The sequence below is a fragment of the Lissotriton vulgaris genome, chromosome 7 (assembly GCF_964263255.1).
Source record: "Lissotriton vulgaris chromosome 7, aLisVul1.2, whole genome shotgun sequence".
Lineage (NCBI taxonomy): Eukaryota > Metazoa > Chordata > Amphibia > Caudata > Salamandridae > Lissotriton > Lissotriton vulgaris.
The window spans coordinates 688,873,670-688,895,519 of NC_141695.1; the positions used below are offsets into that span (position 1 = coordinate 688,873,670).

The 21,850-nt window shown below is 41.8% G+C and overlaps 1 protein-coding gene across 4 annotated transcripts in view; it reads right to left on the reverse strand.

The window, feature by feature from the left end:
- The window catches only part of TEX2 (testis expressed 2), a 716,722-nt gene that overhangs the window by 221,920 nt on the left and 472,952 nt on the right, over nucleotides 1-21,850 (reverse strand). For all 4 annotated transcript variants that reach the window (XM_086930910.1, XM_086930912.1, XM_086930911.1 and 1 more), the window contains exon 4: nucleotides 6,310-6,655. In XM_086930910.1, coding sequence (XP_086787036.1) covers nucleotides 6,310-6,655 — 346 coding nt within the window. The remainder of the gene's footprint in view (nucleotides 1-6,309; nucleotides 6,656-21,850) is intronic.

Below are 21,850 nucleotides of genomic sequence, written 5' to 3' on the forward strand. Positions count from 1 at the left end.
GTGGAAATTAGCAGTGAAATGTGTGGAGGACACCCCCGAATGCTCGTTTGCTACCAGTCTGGTGGTTTCTGCCCTTTTAAAGGATACAATCAACGATGGATATGTCTCAGTGAACGGGACACCTCTACCTCAATTACTCCTTTATTACAATGACCAAGGCCTATTTGGAGCGGGGCAGTTCCTGTTGTATGCCAAACTCTTCTGCATGGTGTTCGAGATATGGAAGGACTTCTCGGGAGAATCTGAGGAGTCGTTAACGTTTACTGGAACCAGTAGGGGACTTATGTCCCGCCTGTGTGCAGCACTAAAGGGGGATAGGCACATTGCTATGACATCAGTTTGTGGCAGCTGGAACGGAGATTACTGAGCTGCTGTATTTATATAAATGGCTAGGAGACCTGAGAGAATGGGTAGTGGCAGAAGAATGCAGATTGAAAAAGGCGCAAACGGACGAACATGCAGAACGAGCCCTGACTATATGGGGAAAGATGCTGGAACAACTGGTGGAAGGGGTGCATGAAGAGGGAGGGTCTAAGTGCAGGAGCCTCTGCGCGATGAATAGCTCGTAGTGGCACAGCCATAAATAATGAGCGATACCGGGGGAGTCTAGGTGCATGAATGCAGACAGTGTGAGTGATGGAAAGACTGGGAATGACGGGTCTGGGCTCAGTCTACAATTGTTATCTATATAATGGAACAGATTCCACCTCCTCCCCCTACCCCCCCCTCTTCGCCGTAGGGTGAGAAGTTCCCCACAGGCATGGAATAAAGTAATGTTAAAGGTTACAATGCTACAATGTTGAAGACTTACCTGTTATTGTTATGTTTTTTGGGGGGAAACATGAAAGAAACAAATCTAAAAACAAAAATAAAGGTTGCTTGAATATTCTGGACTCGCCGTTCTGGAGGATAGTCCAGAAATTGCACTGTGTCGAGAATGGGCCAATGAAAGGGAGCATCTGGGAGGGAGTCAGGTGTGACTTTGGCATGTTGATTGTGAATGCAGTACGTTTGTCATAGTCTGGAGCTGGGAGATGACTGCCTGGGATGAGCCTGCCTTCAACAGTCAATCATCGAAGAAGGGAAAGACTGGAACCCCGGACCTGTGCAGATGTGGTGCAACCACCACCATCACTTTCACAAACACCCAAGGGCACTGGTGAGACCCAAGGAGAGCGTGGACAGCTGAAAATGCTCTTGGCCCACCATGACCTCCAGGTAGCACCTGTGGGCTGGCATGACAGGAAGTGGAAATATGCGTTCTGAAAGTCCAACACACCATCCAGTCTCCAGGGTCCAAGGCAGACAGGACCTGAGCTAAGGGGACCATTTTGAACTTCTCCTTTTTCAGGAAGCAGTTAACAAGGTGAAACTAACCCAACATATGGCTAGAGGTACCACATGATATGTGGGAGCCGTGACCAGGGCCATGAAGGGGCTGGGAACCCTGTTGCCTTGGTGACTGGGCAGGGAAGGATGCAGTTGGTAGCCCCTACAGTGGTCACGGAAGGGGCAAAAGGCAGATTGGGGTTGGCAAGGGGCCAGGGATAGGCCCAAAGGCCAGGCTATAGCGCTGCTATCCTTAAAGAGCTTCAGCAGTGAGTCTGCCTTCTCACCAAAGTGGCGAAGGCCATCAGTGAGCATGTCCATGAGCAAAGCTTGGACATTTCCCAAGAAGCCAGCCGTTCTCTGCCAGGCATGGCATCTCAGGGCTACTGACGATGAAATCACTGTACCCAGCAAATCGGTTGCTTCAAGTTCATTTCTTATGCTGAACTTTGCCTCATCCCATCCATTAGCAATTGCTTGAGAGAGTATGGCTTGGGACACACAGTGTGCTGGTATCAGCCTGAAAGGTATGTGGTGTTCACTAGCCGCAGTGCTAGGTTGACAGAAGAGAAAATCTCCTACCGAAGGTATCCAGCCTTTTTGATTCCCTAACCGGTGGAGATGGTAAGGACAGCTCCTGGATTTATCCTGGAATGAAGGCTTGAGCCACCAAGCTCTCTGGGGTGGGGTGCTGGGTGAGGAAACGGGTCCCCAGGAGCAAGGCGATGGTGAGGGACCATCATCCTGTACACAGGAGCCCCAAGGAGGACATCTGTAAGGGCTTCTTTTAATGGGAAGAAAGGTTGAGAAAGGGTGCCTCAAGGCTGAATCACCTCTTTATGTTCGTATTGACTGCCACTAAAGGTCCAAGACATCAGTTGAACTCTCCAAAACCATTCCGAATGAGGAACTCTTCTCCATAGCCATGGTAGGGGGAGAGCCCAATCCAGTGTCTGGTGAGTTTTCCAAACCACTGGCATCCACCAGTTTCAGTACCAGTTGTCATCTGTGTCATCAAGGGGATGATGGTAACCATAAGGGTCCTTTGACCCCTCCCAATTGTCACCCTCTCCAGGCCAGTCAAAAGAAAAAGGCAATGGCTCAGTCACGCCCGGCACAGTACCTGTAGGTGTCGAGTAAATACCATCCGGCTTCATGTCGGAGTTGGGTATAACAATGGGGTCGGGCCACAGCAGGGCGTCAGGTGTGCTAGGAGAGACAGCAATGTAGTGGGCGCTGCGGAAGGTCACAGTCTTGCAGTTGGCGAGGCTCCTGACCCAGAACAGGATCCAAGAGGCCCAACTGGCAGAATCAGTAGGGGTCCCTCCTGTACCGGTGGAGCCTGAAGTCACTTCAGAGGGGTAAGGCTGCCCAAAAATGAGGTGCATAGTCTCATAAAACTTCTTGAGTTGGGTGGGGGGGTTTCCGGCTCTGGGAAACTCTGAACTCTGGGAAATTTTAGACCAAGTCTACAAGAATATCTTGCCCATTTAGCGCTGAGACACAGGAAGGTCCTCCTCCTGGGCGATCTAAATATTCACTTTGATGATATCCAGTTAAAGGAAGTCATCGATATGAAGCAGGAATTACAAAATACGAATCTGATTCTAAAAAACCTAAAACCCACTCATATTCATGGCCATCTATTGGACCCGGTGTTCGCCAACTGGGAGGGCATAACCACGAATACTCCTAATCCACTTCCCTGGACAGACCACTTTCTAGTCCCTTTTGAAATTAACACGGCAAGCAAGCGTGCCCCCCAATTGAGTGGCAATAATAGCTACCCTTACCGCAAATGGAACAAATTTTCCCAACACATTTTTAACGAGACGCTAAGCTTAGGTGGGATGCCGGGAGGCTCAGATAGTGAAAGTGCAAATCTAAACCTAGATACCCGAATCCTTGACGCCCTGAATAAGGTAGCCCCTTTATCCACGGACAAAAAAGGAAATAGAGCTAAGAGATCGGCACCATGGTACAATATGGATCTGCAGTCGGTCAGATCAGGGTGCAAAAAGCTAGAAAGATTGTGGCGCAAGGATAAGAATGACTGCACTAAACTTCAATACAGAACAGCCCAGAGAAGTTATCAAAAACAGGTCAGAGCTGCTAAAGCAACCTTCTATGGAAACAGAATTAGCGAGGCAGACTGCTCATCTAGAGAACTCTTCAAAATATATAAAGAAATCTCAGTCGTCTCACTCTCCAATTCTCCGGAAGCTGATTCTGTCATGGAATGTAACAAGGTGGCAGAATACTTTGCCAACAAGGTTAAGAAAATATACAGCTCTTTCTCCACACATCCTGTGGCTGGAGAAACCTTCACTGAACTGAAGGAACTAGAGTTGGCAAATTCAAAACCGAGGTTAGAATGCTTTACCGTACCACCCAGTAAAGAACTTGCAACCATCTGTACTAGCATAAAATCGGGCTCTCCACGTGACCCCGCTCCTCCAAAGGTCCTGGGCGCAAGTATAGCTACTTTAGAACCATACATCCGCCATGTCCTTGCAACATCCTTTGACTCCCAGACCCTGCCAAGAAACTGGAAAAAGGCAATTGTACTACCTATCAGGAAAAAACCCAATGTTAGTCTTAATGTCCTGGAGAACCTACGACCTATTTCTCTGCTACCCTATACAGCTAAAATTGCAGAGAAAATTGCAAATGTGCAATTGATGGCATTTGCGGAGAAGAACTATCTCCTACACCCCTCACAATCGGTGTTCCAAAGAGGCTTCTCTACTGAGACGGCCCTATTAAGAGCCACCGAAACTCTACGTCAAGGAGCTGACGCAGGCCTGACCATAGCACTGGTCATGCTAGACCTTAGCGCAGCGTTCGACACTGTAGCACATATCATCTTGCTACAGTGTCTGAACAGAAGAGGTGTGACTGATAGAGCACTCGGTTGGCTTAAATCGTTTCTGACAGGCAGAAGCTTTCAGGTTCAACGTGGCTCTTTCCAGTTTGAAGAGTGGGTATTGGAACAGGGGGTGCCACAGGGCTCTGCCTTAAGTCCTACCCTTTTTAACCTATATATGGCCCCCCTGGCTGAGTTAGTTCAATTGTTCGGCGTAGAGATTGTATCCTACGCCGACGATACACAGCTCTTACTCACCCTCACTCAAACGCCGGCTGCTGAAGCTAATAACTTCAGAGCCTGTATGCAAGCACTGGCCACTTGGATGGACTCGCACTGCCTTAAACTAAACGGATCCAAGACAGAAGTCCTGGTGGTTGGTGGTGATCAACGGCTTTGGACATGTGATTGGTGGCCAAGCTGTTTAGGCGATATGCCTACACCATGTACTGAAGCCAAAAATTTAGGGATATGGATGGATCCCACACTCTCTTATGAGACACACATCAACCGTCTAGTAGGCAAGTGCTTTGGAGTCCTAAAGACTCTCAACAAAACCCTAGATCTCCTTCCTTTGGAGGCCCGGCGCACTATGACACAGGCACTGATAACGTCACGCCTCGATTATGGAAATGTTCTTTTCCTGGGAGCTTCTTGTAAAAGCATTGGAAGACTCCAGATATTGCAAAATGCTGCAGCCCGCCTAGTGCTTAGACTCCCTCGAAGAGCCAACTCTAAAACCACCCTGGATGCCCTCCACTGGCTTCCAGTGAAAAAAAGAATACAGTACAAAGCACTCCTAATATGTCATCAGATCATCTGGAATAAAGCCCCCAGCTATCTGACAGGTCTGGTTACCAGGTATGAACCACGCAGATCACTTAGATCTAGCGGTATGGGCACGCTTATGACCTACCGCTATGGGAGAGAAAAAATGGGAGGTTGGTCTTTCAGAGTGGCGGCTGCAATAGCATGGAATAAACTTCCCAGCCATCTCCGCCTGGAGCCTTCAGAAACCATTTTCCGACGGCAACTTAAAACTCATCTGTTCTCCTTATAGCCTATTTAATTGCCCCTTGCCTCGTACTGTCTTCTCCCCCTTATGAGTTTCTCGCCTCTTCTTTTAGCGCGGGGACACGCCGAAATGGCGTACTATTTTCCATGCGCTCTATAAATGTCTTTATTATTATTATTATTATACGCTTCCACTCTGTTTTCTTGTGGAACTTACACCTTACCTTGGATCAAGAGAACAATAGTTGACAGCGCCTCCCCGAGTGGTCCCGGGATCGAGAGCATCATGGGGTAATTTGACTTCAGGCAGTGAGGAGCTTGAGGAACCATTGCCTAATCACCTTGAAATTCATGGGGCGGCAGTCCTCACAGGTCTTGAAGTTGTAGGCCCGCTCCAAGCGCCGGAGGCAAACAAAATGAGGGTCAGTTACAGATATCTGGCCGTGACAGTCATCACATGGTTTAAACCTGCTGGCTTCTTAAAGGATTTCCCTAACACACCAGGATATATAAATCTCAAAAAAGCGTCGACAAAAGTAAAAAAAGTTAGTAAAAAATTGACTGGGGGTAGCTCTCTTTGGATCTGCACGGACTACCATGGAAAGAAAAGAACTGACACCAGCATGCTGGAGTGGCACCTATGGAGGCACCGCGCACATTTTCGTTGCAGACACCACAGCTGAGCCGACCAATGCCACCTACCAACGCGCAGCGGATACTGCTTGAAAATTTCCAGATCCAGTTTGACAAGGGGGTAATATTCTTAGGTAAGGAATCTGCAGCTAGACGACTCTAACAGATCAAATAAAAATATTAGAACCTGGCAGTCATTGCATTAATGGCTCATGTCCTGACCACTTCATCAGTTGTTAGTATGTGCAAAGCAGGAAACTTGTGTCTGTTCCAACGGCAGTACATCACTCTATCACTAGGCCTACGATGTATGGCACTGCCGTTTTAAGGGAAATAAGGGCACGGAGCATGCATGTCTTTGTAATTAAAAGAAAATGCAGATTTATGCCTGGATTATAAATACTGGAGAGATACTGATAGGATACATCAACCTGGAAATCTCAAAATCGTACTGTGCATTCACCTACCTGATTTACTTCCAGGGAGGTTACTGGATTTCTTCAGATCTGATTTGGACTTGGAGGCCAGAAGAAATCTCCGAAACCAGTCCTCTTTCTCCCTGCCGGTCCTTCCAAACAGATAAAGCACTTGGTCCTTTTGGCCACCTGTTTTCCCGCCATCTTGTAAAGGAGCTGTTTTCTTGCCTTCTTCAATGGCAAGGTCAAGACTTTCTGTGGGCAGCCTTTCTTCTTCGTTATCTTTATCTGTCTGGGTCTTAGACATAAAGTCATCTTGTCTACCGAGTTCGATGCAAATCGGGTACTTTTTATTCCAGACACGCTTTCGAGCCAAATTCTTAGGAACAAGATACACCTACACAAAAAAATGCAAGCTTAATCACAAAAGGCATTAACTTTGGTCCTTGTACAGAAAGAATGACAATAATGCAAAACATGCCTGTTTCACATTTCCTGTGCTAAATAATTACTTTATTCATAACAAAAATAACAATATGTCATTCATAGCCAACGTGTTTTAAATAAGCATTTATTTCCATTGATAATTACCCGATTGAAGTAGGAGCCGAGACCAAATACGTTTGTTTCAAGTGACTGTTGTTAGAGTAATTGCATCCACAGATAGCTCTTTTAATTCATTATGTAAAGTGAAAGATCAGTCATCGAAAGGGATGCTATGTGTTGGCAAAATGAAAGGTAGTACATGGAACACAGACCAACAATTCCTTTTAAGTTATAAAAGTATAACATTGCCCCCTTGATGCGATCTTCGCTTTTATACAATCAAGGAAAATTCAATTTTGTAGTGAGGATCATACTAGAAAATGAAATCCACATCCACACAATAGTTCACATGAAAACAACCCTGAAGTAAAAAAGAAATACGAAATCCTTGATTCTAGTTTCTGATTTAGAAGGGGTATATGGGCTCAAATGGAGCATCATGCACCTTACTTTTACAAATGCAACAGGTGCTTGGTGTCCCACCATGGATGATCTGAACCATGCTCCACACTCCAACAAGTGGGGACCAGCAAGATCTATTACTCTAATGAGGTGAGGCACTGCTGCGGTCAAGGCTTGACAGGTGTTTCAGGTGCTCTGGACAGGGTGTTTGACATGCACCTTCCAAATGGTGCTTTTAGCTCAACAGCTGGTACCAAATTAGCAGGTATGACACTTTTGTTTGCTGGAATAGATTTAAAAATGACACCTTTTCTTTCTAACTTTACATACAACTACGCCAGGACTTCGATGATGTAGCTTTTTCAATATTTGACTGTTAATCGTTGTTCTTTCTGGCATACACCACTTTAGTATTTTTTTGGGGGGGGGTCTGTTTTCGTCCTTTAGTCGTTTTCTCAATAGGACACACCTGAACCACATATCTTGTCCAAAGTGAATTTTTGTTCCTCTAAAGCACTGTGAAGAGATTGCAACCGTCCATTTGTGTACCTTAAACGAATCCTGCAGCTTTGCCATTTGAACTCACCAATATGAAAACTCTGCTCAACCCTGATGCACAGTTCTCCTCTAACCTCCTCCAGATGGACAACAGACCTCAACCTCTTCATACATGACCAAGACGGGCAATGTCAGCTGGGATATGCTCTTGCCATTTTTGAGCTACAGACATTAACAGTTCCATTAGAACATTAAATTGACTCTCAATATGATCACAGGGCAAATTTACTCGGTTTACTTACTTTTGCCACTTACATCAAATGTACAGCAAGCTGCGCTATTTTTCTGCAGTAAAGTCACAATGCAGTGTCTTCTATTGGGCGAGTAAGCTTCTTGTGCTAACACACGAACAATAGCTTTTTGAATATTCAAGTGAAAAGCTGCCATCCAAATCTCCAAATATGGGCATTAATGCAATAAGTGTAAGACATGAATTTAGTGGTTTGGACTAAAATGAAGCTCTCCGTTGCCTACCCTGCCCTTGCAATCGACTGTGAGAGGTAAATAGACTTCCACAATAGAGCTTTTAACAGCAAAGATCAGGAAAGTCAGAGACAATACCAAACAAAAGAAAGCAGGCACTACCCTTAAGATGTAGGACATTAAAGACCTTCCTATCAAGGATGAAGTCATTAAAACACAATTTCTAGAATGCTAACAGTTAACAGTTATTCAGTCCCACTTCTTAAAAATGCCCTTGCTGTGTTGGAGAACCTTAGCAGCCATCAAAACGCACAAGTGGGAACTGTAGAGGGCAAAGACGGACTTGATTGTACTCACTATATTAAAGGCCTTTTCGAAAACATTTTAAAATCAATTTCAAACCACCTTTCAAAATTGATCAACAGCTTAAAGCAGTGCATAAAGAATCAACCCAATATAACAAAGCCACTACAGAAAATTTCTAATCACAACAATCTAGTCCTTTTCAGTCAACAACAGCTCTCTGATAAATGCACTTCTTACGATTCTGTTACGGGCTCCGAATATTTCCAGAGACTTTCTTAGATTCCCGGCGCGGCAGGTTTCTGGACCAGGGTCAGCGGACTCGATAATTCTCTCGCCTCGGTGCCCACTCTGATCAGCGATCACACTCGGCAACTCTGGGCATTAGCTTGCCTCATCTTCACTAACGGCCCCGCCAGACCGCCGGGGATGCCTGGTCTCACCCTGGAGATACCCATTAAGGGACCATCTCTCAGGGAAGCCAGGAAGGGTTTCGCAGCGGTCGAAGCGCCTTGGGACCCTACGGGTAAGTAGTGCGCTATATAAATGCCTATACATACATACATACATACAAAGCTTTGGGATACAAGTGCTGTGTTTTGATACCACTATGATAAAGATACTTTGAGGTTCTCAACCAGCAGATACACATTTCGGATTTGAATCATTCAATTTCCATGCCACTACTTATACTACTCTCTATGAAGCCATTCCTTTGCAACAATTCTTTATTTAGATAAAGAAAGCTGCATTTTGCAGTACATAAAGTAGTACTACTTACTATAAAATGCAATTCACAAACCTAAAATTGAAAATCCAAACCCCTGTCCCTCCTATATTTTCTATGGGGAGAGCCTCTCACATGTAAATTTAGAATACAACTTAGTAGTAAATGTAGGAGGGACAAGGAGGAGTGGCTGGAGGAATACCTACTACTAAATGGGAGGGGTTTAGAAAGGGCTAAGGAGGAGTTTAAGAAGAGACAAGCACACACCCAGAAAAGTGTAAACCCATGGCTATTAACAAACTTGTAGTCTAAAGTTACTCTAGCCAAAAAATATACTTCAGAGACAGGAACTTAATATAGAACCCCACTAGAAATAATGTTAAAATAAATTAATTTAAACTTTTTAAAATATTAGTGCTATAAAATTATATATCAACAATAAATAAATATTACTTTATGCTAACATTAAAAAATCAGTGCAACCAATTAAACAAAATAATTAAATTGAGTTAAATTAATTCCATAATAACTTTTTTATTTTTAATACATAATAAATAAGTATAAACATTTCACTTCAGGTAGTTCTAATTTAATATATTTAAATTAGTTACACTTTTAATAGTGCTGCAATTTTTTTTAATTTTGTTCTACATTTAAAATAAATATATAAACTTAACTCACATAAATATTTAACACAACTTTTTTTATTATTTTCATTTTCTTTTTTAAAGTTTAATATACTGTTAACATTTTCGTTAAAGCTTTACCATTGAGAGATGTCTGCTTAGGTGGTTATAAACCACACCTATGTTTGAAACATTACTTGTAGAAACTTTTACACTCACAAATCTAGTTCCATCTCCTGTTTCAAAGGGTGGAGACATGGAAATCTACACTTTGTAGTAAATATACACTTAAAAATGGTGACTAGCAGAAAGTCGTAAATATACTACAATGTGTAAGATTAAATGTACGCATGCAGATCTATTCACTTTAATTTTCCTTCATGAATAGGCCCCAATGAGTGTAAGCATGAAGTATCTGTCCAGGTGACATATCGCAAGAAGGAAAGTTCCCACACACACTAAAACAACCATTAATATCACCTATCAACAATCCAGGAAAGGAAGTATGACTAAATATCAAGTAGATACTGTGTAAGCTAAAAAGACATGTTAAGAATCCAGGAGGAAAACGGGGCAGGGAAAGAGGAGTAGTCCAATCCAATGATATAAAGTATATGGGTAATGTATACTACAAACTTCAAACCATGGCACTCTATACATTAAGACCATCAATCAAAAAGCAATACAATGTTTAGTCTGTACATTAGAAATGTTGCCATACAGTAAGTGAGTGCAGCGTGGGCAAGAGGTTAGTAGTAAGTAGATCCCCATACAACTTTAATAAAAGTTAGGAAATCCACAGATAGTCTCCTCAGCATGTTTCAATAACTATACCATAAAATAGCGGACATGATAATATGTGCATACTGTCAGTCAGGCCAGGGTAGGATATTTATGCAGGAAAATGCTGATTGTCTCAATAAAACTCAGAGAAAACATTATACGAATTATGAGATAAACTATAGGGAATGGAAATAATTGTGATAGAAGGTACCAGCTCAGTCCTATATCTCTACAAGGGTTCAGAATCACTCAGAAATTACCCCACACTTCGTCAAAAGAGGTCATTTGATCGTTGATCTTATAGATGACACACTCAAAGCGGGCCGACCTAATTATCTCAGTCAACCATTCCTCAGAAGTAGAACCCGGTCTTCAGTAGTGCAGAATGCACATCTCGGTTGCCTCAAGGGATGTTGCTATCCGCCTAGGAGTGGCCATTAACATCAAGAATATCATGTAATTTGGATAAGAGAGCCAATGGGTTATAGGAAGATGCGAGTAAGGAATACTCTGTCACATATATCTAACGAGAAAGAACATAAACAAGGGCAATCACACCTCTCTTGATCACATATGCAGCAGTTCAAGTTACTGAAAGAGTCGGTTCTGTGCAATCTCAAGGGGGATCAATGTCAACTATTTGGAAATCTGAAGTATAGAATCTTAAGTCGTGCCTCTTGGACAAATCGACATGGCATAATAATGGAATTTTAGTCCTCAGATATGTATTGCCATTCCAAATCCACATATTTGTCCGATTTATGATATAGAAGATTTAGGCAGTTCTGTCATGATTCTCTAAACAGTGTAGCAATTGATTCTCCAGTAATCGGTTATGCCTAGGACATATTCAGTCCACCGGTGTGTGACATTTCTGGGTGTCCCTGTAAGGAATAAAGGATCTAGAAGAGCTCCTTAGTAAACTTATCGTAGCACTGCTGTGTGGGCCCTCTCCAATCATTATTAAGCCACATGGAGGCACAATAGTGCAGCAGAGGTTATACTGCTAGTGACCTGTGTATCCTCTTCCAGTGAGTGAGTTTTGCAGAAAGAATGGGAATATACTTTTAAGGCGCCCTGTCAGTTTTTTTCATTGGCAAATCACACAGCACGTTGGTGCATCAGTCAAGTCAAGGAAAAAGTAAATCAGTTGCAATAAATGAGCTGTGTAGTAGTAGGATGACGTGGGAGTCTCAGGCTTCCAGTTGTAGTGCGTCCCCGGAGTTGCTAAGGCTTCAATTTGGCACTATTTCCACCCAAAACATAGGTATTGATATTTGAGCCCACTTGAGTAAATAATGTTTTATGTACTAGTTAGAGCAGAATCCAATACCTGGGTGCAACAGTCATCTTGACCGTTTGTATCCTACACCACATAGATAAGTTGAGGTGAGAGAAGTAGGCAAAGTCATTTTTGTCCGGATAATCAGAATTCCAGGGTATTTTGAATCCTTAAGGATCACTACATATGATACCCAGAAAGATTGGCTTTAGTGAAACTATGTGAAATAGGAAGTGTTTAGCTTTTCCCCAAATTTATTTTGTAGCCAGAAAACTGTAAAAATAAGCGTGTATACAAAACATCAATGCAGGGAAAGAGGTGATTATTCTGGTGTGTGTGAGTAAAATATCTGCATAAAGGAAAGTTTAATGGGGACTGTGTTGCAGGATTCTCATAGATGTTCCTGGGGCTACGGATAACAGCAAATAATGATTCTAGGGTTAGGAGGAGAAAAGCGGTGACTGTGGAAAACCTTGGCATGTGCCTTTACAGATCTTTATGGAACAGTGTGGAGCCCAGAATAGTTAACTTTTGCAGTTGGACCGCCACCTAGTCACCTGACCTTGGACATAACATTTCTGTTACTGGCTCTTTCAAGGGTGTGGAAGAAGGAGCCCCATTTATGCCGTCAAATACTTTCTTCATGTCTAAGGAGAATGCCAAGCCCTCTTATGTAAGACTTCTAGTCTGACACAGGAGTTACACTAGCGATTACTTGATATTCACCTCGAAACAAAGACAACTTGTGAAATGCAGATCTGTGGTGGGATGTCTTTACATTACCTATTCATAAAAATCTTGACAAAATCTTAATGGCAATACTGATTAAGGTTATTAGGTTGTGAATTTGAGCACCCGGTCAGAAATCGAACTCAGGGTGTCAGATGCTTCTGCTACTTTAAATGTGATATAGTGCATGGGTACAGAAGGGGTGTCTCAAGCTTATAGAATTCCCAAGGAATCTGCCTTTACCTAGGGACATTATTTGTGTTCAGTACTATACAGAGCCTGACAGTAAGCAGGAAAGCTTTCAACAAGGTCTACAGAATGAGCGATTCAATGGCAACTGTGATGTCTATGGACATTTGAGTTTCACTTTGTAGAAGCTGCAAGAACAACAGCTTGCCCGCCTTTTCATAACGTTCGTAGTATCACCATTTCAATTTAATTAGAATATATTCTGATTCTTAGGTAAAGAAAGATTTAAGGGATAGATTATCAGGGGCAGTGTGTATGGACTATTATTATATTGCAATGTCAGGTCTCAATTGTCAATTTGAATACAATTTGCTTAGCTATAGTTGAGTTGTGCATCAGGCGGTCCCTCCCTGTTGCCTTGCTTGTTGCCCATAGTGCCTGCCCTCTGTTAGCTGAAACTGGAGGAAGATTGTATAGCTCATATGTATAACTTGAGCGTCTTTGTCATATGGTATTCTATATCGGTTTGCCTGCTTTCCCCAAAGGGCTTATGACAGATAAACAAGTTGAAATTCTAGAACTTGTTGTACTGCAAGTACACAAAAGTAGCAGAGGTCAGGGAGGAATGACCCCGGTTTAAAAAAATAGACCATGGTTGAGGATTTGCCATGAGTGTGAGTTAGAAAAGCATATACCTTATCAGTTAAGTGTAGAAGGTGCCAAATATCAAGTAAGTCATGATCTAAAAATAAGTAATCTAGAACCACCCTGTAGTTGTTATTGCTACTGTCAGGTAGGCCACATTTTCATGGACTGGAGTACAGTGACCAGGTCCCGGCGGTCGCCCAAAACTAAACTCAGTGAGGCAAAATCTACAAAAAGTAGTGTTAATGTACACTTTGGGCATATACTACACCTGTCAATGTCAGGTCCAGCAAAGTCATTTTCATAACTGTATACCATCCCTAGGGATCCAACCATGTCATGCGAATTTTATGTGGGAATCATTCTCTTATGATTATAGCAACATCCACATTTCTTTGACTAGAGAGCAGGTGTGGAGGGCAAGCCTTGAAGAGTAATGGTGCTGATGAGAACTGTGCCACCCAGTCTTTTTTTTAAGTTGGAAGATTCCGTTTTTATTAATAAGTGAGTCTCCTCTAGGAGTAGAATGTCAGAGCCCTTAGTACTGTGGTAGAACCTTAGTACTGTGGTAGAATGGCACCTTTATTGTTTTAATGAATGGGACACACCATTGACACCGAGTTATGTCATCTACAAGGGTTTACTTGTGGGATTTACAAAGGCCGCAGTGTGGTGCCTGTCAGGGATCTAACTTCAATCCCTGTGAAGTGCAGGCGGGGTGATCTGAAACACAGGATATCTAGGCATACTGAAGATGGACAGCCAATGGGTTTATTGAATGTGGCATTTGGGAGCAAAAGCCATTCTTCTTGCGGAGGATTAGTGAAGTCTGGGTTGTGGGGGAGAACAGTAACATCATTGGTGATAAAGAGACCAGGGCGTAATATGACTAATATAACCGGAAGCGAAACTCCTAAATTGCAAGTTTCCACTAAAATGAGGCCAATATTCAGAGCTGGGCCTACAACATTGCCTCCATAAGTGTGTTTATTGGGGGTATCTTGTGCACAGCCTGTGTGTTAACTATCGCTTGCATAATGTACAACATGGTCAAAGAAATAGAGAAAAAGTGGCACCTAATGTACAGGGGAGTGCAATTTCTATTGCTCACTTCTTAGAACATATTGCTTGAGGTCAAAGGCAACAAGCATTTGCAGTGCAATAGGTTTCACATTTGTGAGAGTTCGAGCTATTGGCGTAGTAAATGACAATGGCTTTTACCCATGTGTTTTGGTTTGGAGTGGATGTATGTGGTGTAGAATTATGTGGGTTGGCTTGGGACTGTTAATTGTGGAATTGTGTGGGGTGGAATTGTGTGGTGTGGAGTGGAATAATGTGGTATGGTGAATAGATGGGGGAGCTGCCCAGGATAGAAAGGAAGATAGAGAAGGATAGGTAGTTTACGCAAAAAGTGTTGAATGAACTCCATACATAGAAGCAGAAAGAGTGTATGAGAATGTAATTATGTGGAGTGTAATTATGTGGCGATGAGTGGTAATATGTGGAGTGTAATTATGTTGTGTTGTGCAGAATTGAGTGGCATTCAATTGTGTGGTGAAGTAGTATTATATGGTGTGGAATTATGTGGCATGTTGCGAAACGGAATTTATTTTGTGCAATGCTTATAGGTTTTGAATTTGTGAGAGTTAGAGCTATTGGCCTTGTAAATGACAATGCAATTTACCTATGTATTATAGAGTGAAGTGGATGTATGTGGTGTGGAGTGGAATTATGTGGTTTGGAATCGAAGGGTTAGTTGTGGTATTGTGTGGCATGGAAATGTGTGGTGTGGAATTATGTGGCATGGTGAGCAGTGAAATTATGTGGATAGTAATTGTGTGTTTTTTAGTGTACTGGAATTATGTGGTGTGGGATTGTGTGTTGGAAATCATGGATGATGATGGGCAGGGCCGGACTGAGAACACAAACCGGCCCTGGCAAACTGCTCAGATGCCCCCTCCCCTGTGGTCAGGGGGAGTGCAGATGAGCAGTTTGCAACGGCCGGTTTCAGCCAATTTGGTTACGAGGGCCGACATTGCCAACCCCCGGTGACGGAAAAGGCCCCCCAGGGGCCGAAAACCAGCCCCCGCCCTAGCAGCCTACCGGGGAAACGCCCGGTGCCCGCTATGGCCAGTCCGGCCCTGATGACGGGAGCCAATGAAAAATAGGGGCAGGGCTTCAAGCCCACTTCTAAAACATACTCTCATACAGCATGCCTTGCAAAGCGAAGCAGCGCTGCAAAGCTACGCAAGCACTAAAAAGGTTTCAGGTTTACTTTGTCCGATGGACAAGTAAACATCCCACCCCTTGAAACCCAGACCCTTTGGCTGCCCGTTCACACTACAGGTTTGTTTAAGGATTGTCTACCAGTAAAGCATGATTTTTATTTATATGTGAAATGGTTCGAGCTTGCATATATTATTCATTAATGTAATTACTATTAGGCCCAGCGTTGCAAGTAAATGCGGTTAGCTGTGAGATCAGCTTGCATTATTAACAATGATTCAAAATTAAATATACACACAAAAAACTTCAACTTAAGAAAAGTGTCCAGCTAAAGTGTTGCACAGCTTTGGATATCATTTCTCGGAGGCATCCCCTAATAAAATGTGTTTGATGTATGCTAATATGTGTTGTGAGGGAGAATCAGTATATAAGAAGTTTAAGGGCCAAGTCTAGACACCAAAGTGCACCAGCAGATAAATATCTTGCATCGGTGCAGATGTACGACTTTCAGGAATTTCTTTAGATACATATGCCTGGAAACCAAACTGCTAGAAACCTTGTGTGAATTCTGTGTTTGCCTGAGAAAATATACATGGTTACAGAATTCAATACCGGCGGGTCCACTCAGGGTTTCATCCTACTTTAGTCGATAAAACAAGTAGCACTGAGTTGTGTAACAACCCTGTTATTTTATCATCAAGAGACCCTAAGGTTAACGTGGGCTTTACATATACTATATGAAATTCCTTTATGCAAAACTCTGCTGAGTAATTGCAAATTCACTTTTCTTACATCTCTTTTTCCAACCCGGGAAAAAGTTCTACTCCTGCCCTGGCCACAAGTAAACCTCCAAACGTTACTAGTGTTGGAAGAGATCTGAGATGACCTAATAAATCCCCTTCGAAGTTAAAGTTAATGGGTGCGCACAAAGTCACAGGCATCCCAACCCCGGAACTTGCATTTCCCACCTACATCCATCCAGCCCCTGTATTTAGACTTACAGAAATGAGGGAAAACATTGGTCTTAGAAGATTTGCACAATAGGAATGGTTAGTACACTGGCTGGCAATATAGTCGGCTTCTTTCCTATTAGGAAGAAAAGACCAGGTCATGATCAAGGATGTTTTGGCCTGCCTATTATTATCAGGAAAAGATATATTTGGTTATTATTCAGAGTTATTGTTTACATGCGTAATTTTGTACATTCAGCACAAGTCGCACTTTAGTCCGTTTCTGTTGTGGTATGTGGCCTAAGCAAACCAGTTCTTCCTACTTTTAAAGACCTATGATGAATAGGAATAAATTGACAATTATGTCCTTTAATGTTAACGAGTTAAATAATGGACATAAAGCCTCTGCAATAGAAAGTTGGCTTAAAGGGCATCACCCTGACGTGGTCTTTATGCAAGAGACACACTTTCGAACCTTATCTGATGCTAGTAAAATCTTTAAAAACTGGGCAGGCTTTTATTGTGCATCTGTATCAGGTACAACTCAGAGGGGGTGGGCATATTTTTAGGCAAACACGTCCATTTCCATGTTGAAGCATCGCACTCAGATACGGGAGGAAGAGGGATGTTTCTCAACGGGAAAATAAACCAGGTAAATATTATACTCGCTACAATCTATGCACCAGTGATAGATGACCTGCTCCCTATTTTACAATTAAAAAATAACTATCAGGTATACCTGGACAGATTATATGGGGAGGCGATTTTAATTTTCTACAGGACCCCGCTGTCGATTCAACAAAGACAGACTGAAGGCAAAATAAACCACAAGTTGCCATCGCTCTATCTAGCTGCAAGATAGATTTAGATATAATAGATAACTGGCATTTTAATAACCCAGTCAAACGTGGGTACTCTGGTCATTCAGCAAAATATGATTCAGCATCAAGGCTAGATTTTTTCTGACTTCATATAATCTCACAGTCAGTAAATATGAACATATTGTTAACGCTTTCTCAGATCATGCCTTGATTAAAATAGAAATTATTGTAGGAAAGCCAGATAATGGAGTATCCAGAAGGTGGTATTTTAATAAACTTAATCTAGCAGCAGAACAATGGTGCACATAGATTGAGAAGGAGATTAGCTCCTTTTTTAATATAAACAAAGGCACTGCCCCAATTAATGTAATATGGGATGCATTTAAAGCCACATTAAGAGACATAATAACTTCAAAGGATATCCCACAACAGAGGGCCAAAAAGGAGGAGAGAATGGCGATAGAAAACGAGCTTGCCTCTGCGATTCTAGAGTACTTTAGGAATAGGAGCCCAAACACTAAGCAAGAAGTACTAAAAGCCAAAATGAGAATGAGAGAGTTCTATTATGAATTAGGTGATAGGTCAAGTAGGATTTACCTCCAGACAGGCTATGAAGATAGCGAATATAGAGGAAGGCTTTTAGCCTGTCAAGCAAAGGAGAAGCAGGTGAGAAACAGAATCGAGGGCATTCGGAATGAAGCAACTAATACGCGCTTAAAGACTATGGCACATATAGGTGAAATCTTTCTTAAACATTATAAGGATATCTATCAGACACGCCACCAGGTTCCCTCAGAAGCAATTAATGATTTTTTACGGGAATTGCCAATCCCAGTCTTGGACAAGAAATTCAGTGAAATGTTACTAGCTGATTTCACGAAAGAAGAATTAGATCTAGTTATTGGCTTCCTGCCTAATTGTAAAGCTAGTGGGGAGGATGGTTTTCCAGTGGAATAAAAAAAAAATTCTACAACACTTAGCCCCGAATTTTTAAGACTTGCAAATTATTTATTACACGGGGTGATCCGCCAGCATCCTTTCGTACTGCAGTAGTGGTCAGCATTTAAAAAAAGGATAAAGACAGTGAGAATGTGAACTCCTACAGGCCTACAAGTCTTTTAAATGCTGTCCATAACATTTCTACTAAACATCTCACCAATAGATTAAATAAAATGGTGGGTTCACTTATAGGAATGGATCAGTGTGGATTTATAGCAGGGAGACAGCTTCATACTAATATGAATTTTTTATCAGAAGCATTGGACTTTTTTTTACACAAATAAGATTAAGGCTCAGTTGTGGTTTCTAGATGCCGAAAAAGCATTCGACCTGGTCTCTTGGAGTGTCTGTTTTCAATTTTAGAAAAATTCGGTTTCCCAAATGAGTTCATATTTTTACCAAAGAAGCTCTATATGAATTCTCAGGCGCACATTTAATCAATTCTGTAAATATAGGGACATGTAAAATAAATAGAGGCACAAGACAGGGTTGTCTCCTTTCCATGATTTTATTTGCACTGTTTACAGAGCCATTAGAAATTGCAATTAGGAAAAAAGGGCTCATTTGGTCCCTGTTCAAGGGATGACAAATATAAAGCTTTATGCCGACTACATTGTTCTTTTTCTGGACTCGAAAATAGACACCCAAGCGGAAATCGTGAAGATATTCTCAGACTTTCAAGAGATAGGAGGCTATAAAATTAATAAGACCAAAACAGAAATTATATTATACAACTGTTGCGCTAGTTCCTTATTACTAGAATTTAGACAGGCATACAATACTCGCCCAAAGAGATACCTGGGGATTTATGTGACGGAGAGAGTAGAAGACTTGTTCCACTTAAACTATACACAGCTGCTGAAAAAGGTGAAATCTCAGCTAGCACGATGGAACCAGCTCCCACTTTCAATAATAGGTCGAGTTTCGCTAATTCGAATGTCTATCCTCCCACTAATTAATTTCCTTTTTAGCGCAGCTCCATGTGTATTACAGACCTCCTTTTTTAAAGAGATAGACAGTATGTTCTCCTCTTTTTTATGGTCAAATAAGATACCAAGACTGGCACTCAGCACTTTAAGTTATCCTGTTGCAGAACAAGGACTGTCTCTTCCAAACATTAGAAATTATTATTATGCGACATTTGCACATTACAGATTTAGATTTTTCTTTTTAGATCCTCAAGAGGCATTTCATTTTTTATGAAAAAGATGTTAAGGGAATATAATATCATTGCCCCTACAAGAATTACTAAGTACCCCAAGAAAGTGCGTTATAAGACCATTCAATGGATATTTAAGCAAAAATCTCAACTTCTAGAATACTACCGCATTGTAAGAGTCAATAACTCAACTAGGCTTTCCAATATATATACGGGGGAAAGATGCATGTTAGAGACCAGCATTTTAAGGCTGTGGGAAGAAAATGGGTGTGTTCGAATCCAGGACTTTTTCAGAGGTAATTGCTGGAAATCGTGGATAGAGATCGAAATGGGGCTCCTACACTCTAATACAATTTTAAAATGGTCATTTATTAGACTAAAACCTATGTTGGAGAAATTATAACCTACAAAAGTAGCATAAGTGAAGCTCTGAATTCCCCGATACGAAGGAAGATCCACACCTGGGTTAAGATCTTTGAGGAGAACAAACCTCTTTCGCTATATGAAAAAGCCAAAGATAGATGGAAGAAAAGTGAGGATATGCAGGTTTCTAAATTTCCATGGAATAGAATTCATAAGTTTAATGCAGTGATATTTAGAGGAGTGAATTTTAAACACATGCAATACTGCTCAAAATGGTTGATTTATAGGACACCCTGTTTCCTCCATAAGATATACCCACAAATTGAAAACAAGTGCTTCCGCTGCGCAAAGAAGGGCGGAGGCACCTAGATGCATAGCATTTGTGAGTGTCCTAAAATTCGCAGCTTGTGGGAGGAAATCGAGATATATCTCAGAACCATATTGGACCCCTTTATCTTAATTGATGAATCTATTGCAGTTCTGGGTTGATCACCTGCTATCTCTATTCATGAACAATGTCTATTTATGGCAGCATTATTAGCAAGATCTTTAATTTTACAGCTGTGGAGAACGGAAAAGGTACCTACCTTCCATGCATGGAGAGCGAAATTACGTAAAATCCAAGAATTAGAAATAAAATATGCAATAAGATAAGGCGCAATAAGAAAGTACGAGAAATATTGGTGTTTATTTGAGATATAAGATAGGGATCTGGACCTATCGATTATCCAATATTATCAAGGGGAAAGACCAGGAGGAACTATGTGGAAACCGGAATTTTTTATAAAAGGAAGCGGGTTTTGCTTACCTGTTAACACGCACTTTGCACTTTTCTCTATCACAAATGTCAACCACTTGATATAATTCTCACGAATTTAGGTCGCATCTGTCAGGTAGAGAAATTGTTGAGGTACTCTGCTTTACTTATAGGTTGCATAAAGCTGCGCTCTATTAACATATTTCAATCTATGCTACACCTGGTATAGAGCGATAGAGCAGATGGGGGCTTACTTTTGTGATATTTAGTACTTTGTACGTTATCCTAAGATGATCTTTTAGGTGCCTCACATGAACGCATCGATTCTACTGTTGAATATTTTGAAACATGTATTTATATTTGATAATATTTTGCACTTTGCACTTTAACTTAACATGATTTATTGTTTTTGTAATACTCTGGAACATGTATTTACACACAACAGTATTGTATATAATTCCTATGAACTCTCAATAAAAAATAAATGAGGAAAAATAAGAGCTTTGATAGAATGCGAATTATAATATAAAATGAGCATAATCAGAGAGTGAGTCATAATTTGTCATCTCAGTGCTTAGCACCAAATTCACACCTGCTTTTTATTTAGGTTTTTTTATATAGAGAACAAGTAGGTTTCTGGAACATCACTTCTACGCATTTTATAGAATTCCAGAGTCCTGAGGTAAGACTAAAAATGGACCTCTTGAACTTGAATGTGAACAGGGTGGAAGGGATCGAGAATGCTCCCTTGTAATTGCCGCGAAGCAGAACTTCGAAAATATGCTGATGGCAACAAAACTCCCTGGAGAGCGTCTTTGTGTGGTCATCTGGTTCTGCATCAAGAAGTGCACTTGGCACACTGGGTGGATTGCCCATCTCGGTCACCCAGGACCAAGGGCCAGCGTTTGTGTGCTTGAGCAATGGTAGCTCTGAATGTTTCTGCTGGCAGCAGGCTGCTCTTAGCACGGTCCAAGATGAGAGACTGAAAGTTGTGAGAAAAGAGTATAGTGATATGAAGGGTCAATGATGCCAGACGGATCAAGGGCAGGACGCTGGGCATTTGCACCAGCCATGCAAGAACAACGCCACGTTTGCTCCTTTTTT